The sequence below is a fragment of the Colobus angolensis genome, unplaced genomic scaffold, assembly GCF_000951035.1.
Source record: "Colobus angolensis palliatus isolate OR3802 unplaced genomic scaffold, Cang.pa_1.0 Scaffold318, whole genome shotgun sequence".
In the NCBI taxonomy this organism is placed as follows: Eukaryota; Metazoa; Chordata; class Mammalia; order Primates; family Cercopithecidae; genus Colobus; species Colobus angolensis.
The window spans coordinates 236,124-245,037 of NW_012116466.1; the positions used below are offsets into that span (position 1 = coordinate 236,124).

General features: G+C 45.9%; 1 protein-coding gene across 1 annotated transcript in view; it reads left to right on the top strand.

The window, feature by feature from the left end:
• Nucleotides 1-8,914, top strand: part of LATS2 (large tumor suppressor kinase 2) — a 99,580-nt gene that overhangs the window by 9,897 nt on the left and 80,769 nt on the right. The window contains exon 2 of the mRNA XM_011951345.1: nt 5,467-6,016. Within this exon, the coding sequence (XP_011806735.1) occupies nt 5,672-6,016 (345 nt within the window). The 5' untranslated portion in view covers nt 5,467-5,671. The remainder of the gene's footprint in view (nt 1-5,466; nt 6,017-8,914) is intronic.

Consider the following 8,914-nt stretch of genomic DNA (forward strand, 5'->3'; position numbering starts at 1 on the left):
TTTCAGATCCCCATAATTCTTTGGGCAAACTTCCATTATGACACATGGTATAGCGGATTTATATAATTGATTTTCTCCTCTGCTTTCTCATCTTGAGCTATGAGCTCCTTAAAGTCAGAGGCAAATCAGTCTTTCTGCATCCTCAGGACCAAGTAACAGGAACACCTTGTGTGGGCGTTCAGGTCGTGCACTGCTCAAGGGCCCTACATATAAGAGGGCTTGTCTCACATCACGTGTATACACATTTATGTGAGGGCATGTGCAGTCTACTTGGAGACTTTTAGCCGCTCACAGAAGACCTGGGTGACAGTAGAGACTCACCTCCCCTGACACAGCATATGTGTCACACGCCTTCTACGGGGCACACATGATCACCCTCCTCCTCTGTGACTTGCACTAAGACTGTTTGTTTCTCTCCGATGCCTCAGGGGTCCTGTTCCCGCCCTCCATTGGACTCAGCCTTTTCCCGCCCGCCTCACGTGGCTGTGGTATCAAGGCAAGTCTATGCGTGGGCCGGGGCCTCTGCCCACCGGGCTCCGGAAAGCGCCCCAGGGAGAATTGTTGGTGCCGTACAATAGTATAGTAACAGAAAACTTCTTGAGGAAGGGGTGCCTTTTTACAGTCTCTTCAGGGGCTCTGCCAGTCACTCTTCAGCAAGTATTCTTACTGGGAAGTATTTGGCACGGTGGTGGAAGCAAGGCCTTGAGCTGGGCACTCACGCTGCAGCTCCTCACAGCTCTGGGCCTGGAGCCATGGCAGCCTGAATGGCAGCGGCGCCATTTATAATAGCCCAGACCAGGAGCAACCTAAACGTCCATTAGGTAGAATGGATGCATAAGTTATGAGGGGATATTACTCAGCAATGACAACCCACAGGCTTCTGCTATACACCACGTGTATGAATATGCAAATACAGTGTTGAACGAAATGTGCTGAACTGCAGAGTAGAGATTGCACAATTCCTTGGATATGCAGTTCAAAAACTGGTCAGACTAATCCTTGGTGTTAGATGTCACGAAGGTGTCTCCCCTTAAGTGTTCCCCTTGGTCTGGGGGGGCCAGGACTTTGGGGTTGTGATGATTCGCTGCTTGGTCTGGACGCTGTTCACAAGAGTGTGTTCTCTCGGTGAACATTTGTCAGTCTTACAATCTGTGCAGTTTAAAAAATAGATGTTAAATAAGTGGATTGCCACTACCTCCTCCACCCCCAAAAGCCTTACTGTTCCTCGTGGCTTTCAGCAGCTTTCGTTCTATTTATTTATTTGTTTGTTTGTTTCTTTGACAGAGTCTCCCTCTGTCACCCAGGCTGGAGTGCAGTGGCGCAATCTCGGCTCACTGCAAACTCCACCTCCTGGGTTCAAGGGATTCTCCTGCCTCAGCCTCCCGAGTAGCTGGACTACAGGGGTGTGCCGCCACACCCGGCTAATTTTTGTATTTTTAGTAGAGACAGGGTTTCACTATGTTGGCCAGGCTGGTCTCAAACTCCTGACCTCAAGTGATCTGCCCACCTCGGCATCCGAAAGAGCTGGGATTATAGGCGTGAGCCACAGCGCCCGGCCAGCTTCCCTTCTTTAGAGCAGATTTCAGAGAGAGCTTTCCAGCCTCAGAGTCAACCAGGACCTCCTTGAGCCACCCCCAGCTCCCTTCTGTCTATCTGCTCGTGTGATGGGGGAGAGGACATCCCTGCATCCTGGCTTTAACGTGTAACTTTCTCATGGTTCTTTTTCTTCAGTCTGGATTGTCTCTTGTGGCTCTTGCCCTTTTGTAGCTGAGTGAAAAGCCGCTTGCCCCTTCTGTGCCCTGCTAATGTCACTGCTGGTAAAAAGAGACGTATCACAGATGGCTGCTCCTCTAAGGAATGTGAGTGAGCCAGGAGGGCCTTCAGCCATCCACTCACCTGGTAGCTCCATTTCATGGCTGAGCAGACAGGCCACCGGCTGGGCAAATGCGCCATACGCAGATGCCAGCACCCCCTCCCCACCACCCCGCATCTGTGCCTTTCATTCCAGACCTGAAACCCCTTCCCCTTGCTCCCCGGGGCTGCTGCTCCTCACCCGGGAAGTGCTGCACTTGTCCGTTCTAGCCCACCTTCCACTCAGGCCGTGTCACTCGTTAGCTGAACCATAGACAGTGGCTGCCCATCCTCTGCACTGAGTCCAGACTCAACATGGCCGGGAATTGTGCCTCTGGATACTTCCATGGTTTCATCCCACACGCCCCTTCAACCCCTCCCGCCTCGCCCTGCCCCCCAGTCCTTTGACCTCCTGTATCTCCAGGAAGAGCCTGAACTGCACAGACCTGAACGTGGTGGGTGGAGCCTAAAGGCTTCTTTGCATATGCTGTTCCCTCTAGCTGGATTTCCATTCCTCCTGACACTCAGGTCTAATTATTTCTACCTCAGAGCTCTTTCTTTTTTATTCTCCAGGTATCTATCTTTTTTTGAAGATGTTTATTTGCCTGCCTCACCCCAGCTTTCACTTGACAGTAAACCTGCTGAAGCCGAGATTTTGTTTTCATTTATCCTATCAGTGCCTGAGATTCAGTAGTTTTTTTTTTTATTTATGATTATTACTTTTTTTTTTTTTTTTTTTTGAGACGGAGTCTCGCTCTGCCGCCCAGGCTGGAGTGCAGTGGCCAGATCTCAGCTCGCTGCAAGCTCCGCCTCCTGGGTTCACGCCGTTCTCCTGCCTCAGCCTCCCAAGTAGCTGGGACTACAGGCGCCCGCCACCTCACCTGGCTAGTTTTTTGTATTTTTTAGTAGAGACGGGGTTTTACTGTGTTAGCCAGGATGGTCTCGATCTCCTGACCTCGTGATCCGCCCGTCTCGGCCTCCCAAAGTGCTGGGATTACAGGCTTGAGCCACCGCGCCCGGCCAATTATTATTTTTTGAGATGGAGTTTTGTTCTCGTTGCCCAGGCTGGAGTGCAATGGTGCGATCTCGGCTCACTGCAACCCCCGCCTTCCTGGTTCAAGTGATTCTCCTGCCTCAGCCTCCCTGAGTAGCTGGGATTATAGGCACCTGCCACCATGCCTGGCTAATTTTTTTATTTTTAGTTAGTAGAGACAGGGTTTCACTATATGTGGGCCAGGCTGGTCTCAAACTCCTGACCTCGGGTGATCCACCTGCCTTGACCTCCCAAAGTGGCTGGGGTTACAGGCGTGAGCCACCACGCCAGCCTTGAGTAGGTATTTAATAAATGTTTGTAGGGTAGATAGAGGGTGGATGGGCTAGATGAGTAGATGGCCGAGTGAATGTTCTGAGCATGAAGAAACTCTCCGCATATTGTCAGGCCCTCTCTTGCATTGATCGTTCTTGTGAAGATAGTATGGTTGTGTTTTCTCTATTTTAGTTTTCAAAGAAAGGGAAGAAAACTAAAGATTGGAAACAAAGTGATTTGTGTGAATTCCTATAGGAAAAGAAAGAACTCGTCTGCCTCTTCCCAGACGTACTGAGTCACTCCTAGCATCCTGCATACTGGTTGGCATCACCTTGAGAACCTCTCCATTTTTGTTGGAATGTGAAGCTATGGTTTTACAAAGTTAGGTATTTCAAAACAGATGCTTAGAGCACAAAGTCACTGAAATGAGTGTGGCTGCAGTATGCCCCATTTTACACCAATTAAGCAGAGCTCTGGGCTTCTGGTATGTGGCCAGTACAGGCCCCAGGGGATCTGGGCTGTCCCTGGATCTAATAGCTCGATATCTGCACAGTCTTAACACAGTCATTTTAATGACTTTACTACATTATATTGTGTATTAAAATAGAGATTTCATGTTGAGAAATTTGTTTAGTCTCTCTTTTACCTTCTAAGTGGATTCTTCTCACAATTACACTGAGAAAGGGCATAGTTAAAATGCTTACAATCCCCTTCCCATCTAAGCAAGGACTAGGAATTCAAATGTCATCTCTTTAGTGTTTGCTATTGCGTATGGTTGTGCAATAGATCTATGTAGATTAACTCTTTGAACTGCACCTGACACATAGTAAGGGTGGGTGAATATTAGCTCTCCTTTTTTTTTTTTTATCCACTTGAAAAAGTCTGTGAAGCTGGGTCGCGGTTTACAGTTATAAAGTTCCTTACGTAAGCTAAACATCCAGATCCCTCTGCCCATGCCCGTTTGAAGGGTACTCTTTTTGGATCAGTTGTTCTTCGTTTTATTAGAACTCAAAATGATTATCCTTTGAAATCTGCTCGTTGAGTTCTGTGGAGTAAGGGGATTGGGTGAGGGAAGGGGCAGCCACTAAGGGCTTTGGCACGGTGTGGGGTGTTGGCTCTGCCTTTCCTACCAGCGGGCACCTTGCCTGAGCTAGGGCAGCTGGTAAGATAAACAGTCGCCACGGGGTGAAGAATAGAGAGGGTGTTGTATGTCCCAAATACTGCAGGACCTGACCCGGGGCTCACCACTGTCCAAAGCATCCGTCTCTATTACGTAGCAGGGAGTGTGGGGCTGAGGGAGGCCAAGGGACTGGTCCAGGGTCACCCAGCCTTGTGACAAGTGACCTGTGCTGGCTGCTGAGGGCAGTGTCAACTTGGGCTGGATTTTGCTTTCTGAATCAAAGAACAGCAGAGTAGGCCATGCACTAGGCCTGGGGTAGGTAGAATTTACTATTGGAAGGTGCCTTTGTGACATCACGTTCCGTATAACAAGGCCGTTTCCATGCTGAAGTCGTAGTTCTGGACTCATAACTCTCATCCACATGATCATTGGACGTTTGTGTGGCCATAGTGCACTCTGAGACGTTGCCTACATGCTGTTACCAGTCCACTTCCATGTCAGTATCAGTTGTTACAAGAAAGATATTTTAATTTTACTATTTAGGTCCAAATGCTGGTAAGTGGCCACTTTGTAGAAAATCAAGGAAGTAGTGTGTGTGTAGAAACTGCAATTGAAACATTTGCAACATAGGACTCTATTAATGTGACAGACTTTGGGGCGTCTTTTAGGAAATTGGGAGGGTTTTATAAGGAGAAGTTCAGAAAGTTTTCTAAAAAGATATGGAAGGACCACATCTCATGTGAGGGGAGAGGTTAGTAAAGCCATGGGGATGAAGGACAAGGAGTTGATTGGTTATTAGGAACAAGCCAGAAATCCAAGATCCCATGTAGAACATTTAACTCTAAATACTCCTCAAGCTGTGGGTTTCAAAATAAAATTTTATTATAAAGAAATATTTTAAATGAGCTGTCAGTTGTTAATACTACTGTTCTTGCCCTGAGTTGAATATTTATAGCGATTTACTTTGTTGCAGATGACGTATTACAGGAGACATTTTGGGACAGCCCTAGATGTCATGTGCTCTAACCATGGTTGAACAGTATTTTTGTCATTTCTGAGAGGTGATGCGTTCTTTCTTTTCTTTCCAAGTGGCATATTTCCGCGATCACTGTTCGTTTCTGAAAAATAGCATTAACATTGTGTGAAAACGACAAATGAACATTTCTCTCCCATTTATTTTCTTTTTCAGAGAGTGATGATCTTCAAAATGAAGACTTTGGAAAATTTTAGGTTCTCCATAGGAACTACGAAAATTGAAGGAAGGAACATTTTCAAAAGGAAATTATTTTGAAAGTATGTTTACAACAAACTGATACTATTGACAGTTTTTTTTTAAAAAATAATAAAACACTTTAAGAAGATTGTATTTATGGTAAAAGGAAACTGGACTAACAATGAGGCCAAAGACTTTTCCTGCCACAACTTATTCTGGAAATAGCCGGCAGCGACTGCAGGAGATCCGTGAGGGGTTAAAGCAGCCATCCAAGTCTTCGGCTCAGGGGCTACCCGTGGGCCCAAACAGTGACACTTCCCTGGATGCCAAGGTCCTAGGGAGCAAAGATGCCGCCAGACAGCAGCAGCAGCAGATGAGAGCCACCCCAAAGTTCGGACCTTACCAGAAAGCCTTGAGGGAAATCAGATATTCCTTGTTGCCTTTTGCTAATGAATCAGGCACCTCTGCAGCTGCAGAAGTGAACCGGCAAATGCTGCAGGAACTGGTGAACGCAGGATGCGACCAGGTGGGTACAGACCTCCACAAGGCCATGTGCAGAGGCAGCTGTGGGACAGCCGGGGCAGCCAGAATGGTTTGGCAACTACTTGAAGGCTTTGAATTGGTTACTACTTATACAAGTGTTTCTAGGTTAAAAATCCAAGGCCCTTTTAACACAGAATCGAACTCACAATTGAAGGTTCTCTACCTTCTTTCTCTAAAAGGGTCTTTTCAGCTGCTTTTCCTTTTCAGGCAAGATCCAGAAATTGCTGAGGTCTCCTGAAATTGTAACGTGTATTTTTCTGTTCTGTTCTTGTGGAGATGAAAAGGGCTTTCATGCTTAGCCCCTTTTTTTTGGGGTGTTTATTCGGGTTATTCTGAGCTGTCATGGAAAGAGACTGGCTTCGCTTTTCTTGTTTCGGTTTGTGCATTTTTTTTTTCTCGAAATGGGAGTGTTGAGCAACCTGCATTGGGTATTCTCTGACTCAGTTTTCTCCTATTTAAAAAAATAGTGTATGTGTTGTTAACAGGGAGTGTAACTATTAACATGTTCAGGAAATGAGAAAAAACTAGAAAGAAAAAGCTTGAGAAATTGTCAGAATTGTGGCAACAGTGTCACTTTTTAGTTGTTTAGGAGGAAAGGATACATTAGTGGAGATGGCACCAGTTTGTATGTTAACACACAACTTACAGTAATGAGTGTGGTGACTCTCACCTGTAATCCCAGCACTTTGGGAGGCCAGACAAGAAGGTCACTTGAGGCCAGGAGTTTGAGACCAGCCTGGACAATACAGCGAGGCTCCCTGTCTCTACAAAAAATAAAAAGCCGGCCGTGGTGGTGTGCACCTGTAGTCCCAACTACTTGGGATGCTGAGGCAGGCGGGATCGCTTGAGCCTAGAAGTTTGAAGCTGCAGTGAGCCGTGATAGCCACTGCACTCTAAGCCTGGTTAACAGAGCGAGACCCTATCTCTGTTTAAAGCACACACACACACACACACACACACCCCTACACCTCATAGCCATACATTTATGATCTCTTAGCAGTTCATGTACCTGAATAAAATCCAAGTTCAGGGACAGGACCATATAAAATGGAACTAGTGTCCAACCAGGTAAAAATGTAGTTAGTGAAATGTAACAGGTAAAAATATAATTGCATTATGAAATGATTCATGAAAGCCAGTGCTTTATTACAATCTGTCATCTTAAAAATTATAGTTGCATGAAGCAGAAATAAGCTAAATATTTTTGGTGCCTTGGAAAAGTAGTAAGATTTCATGCTCAAAGCACGTTAGAATGGCCCAAGCATTGCCGGTTTCTTAGAAATAACCTAATTACATACTCCTGGCGTTGCAGTCGTAGGGAAAGGCTAACTGTGTTATTTGTTATTTCCAAAACCAATCTCAATCCTCTTGTAGTTTATTACCATAGACCTTACATTTCTCAGAGGAGATGTTTGTGAAATGAATCCTGCTATTTTGTAGGGGGCTTCCCTGATACTTTGGGCCATACTGGGATTAACTTGTATATAGTGAGCGTTGTTATGTTGAGCTGCTTTGATAAAGCACAGGGTCGTGAGTAATGTGGTGCAGAGTGTTTCAGCAGTGAAGCTGACAGCAAAGCCACAGCCATTCTCATTGTGAAAGCATGAAGTTAAATATGCTGCCAAGCACCATCCCTTGACGTACAGAACCCAGCAGTTTTGAAAGTAGAAAAGGAGCAGTCCTGGGGAAATCTGGAGTAAGATTGCAGAGAAACTTTAGGGCCAACAGCAGAGCTTAAAATCTTCTCCTGTAAATCACTTGCAGACAAAGGAGGCAAGCCGAGCCCCTGTGTTCTTTGCAGTTGTGTTTCAACTGTGAGGAAAAGAAACAAGTCAAGCAAATAATCCCAAATGCAGGTGGGATCTTATTAGGTAAAATCCATTAGTGATAATTATAGTGCAAGAAGTAATAAAGCCAGGGCTGTTTGCAATACAGAAACACACAAATACAATAAAAGTAAGGATCGTGACACCGATGAAGTTTCCATCAGCATTTAATTTATGTTAATTGCTAGCAGAAAGGCCTCCATTTACCATATTTAATGCCCTTGAAATAATTCAGTCAGTTTGGTGTGTGGTGTTACTTTATAACTTAAAACAGCTGTGCTGCCTTTCCCCTCCAACTCCCACTTCTTGGTCTGGATAAAAAATGCATTTGCTTTCAGAAAATTCAGGTAGGAAAGTCATTATGTGAACCCAAATAATAAGAGACAAAAAGATAACAGTACCTTTGGAGTTGTATGTGTCGGTTTGTTAAAAAGATGATTTGAATTCAGTATAATAGATAGAGTTCTTTTTTTTTAAGATGGTGTCTTGCTCTGTCACCCAGGCTGGAGTGCAGTGGCGTCATCTTGGCTCACTGCAACCTCGGCTTCTGGGTTCAAGCAATTCTCCTGCCTCAGCCTCCATGTAGCTGGGATTACAGGCACACGACACCACGCCTGCCTAATTTTTGTATTTTTAGCAGAGACAGGGTTTCACCATGTTGGCTAGGCTGGTCTCAAGCTCCTGACTTCAAGTGATCTGCCTGCTTCAGCCTCCCAAGGTGCTGGGATTACAGACGTGTGTCACCACGTCTGGCTGAGAGTTCTTATTGTTGCATCTTTTCCCCCTTTCACTCCTACTGTTTTTTGTTTTTGCTTTTTGAGATGGAGTCTCACTCTGTCACCCCGCTGGAGTGCAGTGGCACGGTCTGGGCTCACTGCAACTTCTGCCTCCCGGGTTCAAGCGATTATCCTGCCTCAGCCTCCCGAGTAGCTGGGACTACAGGCGCCCGCCACCACGCCCGGCTAATTTTTTGTATTTTTAGTAGAGACAGGTTTCACCATGTTGGTCAGGCTGATCTCGACATCCTGACCTCATGATCCTCCCACCTCAGCCTC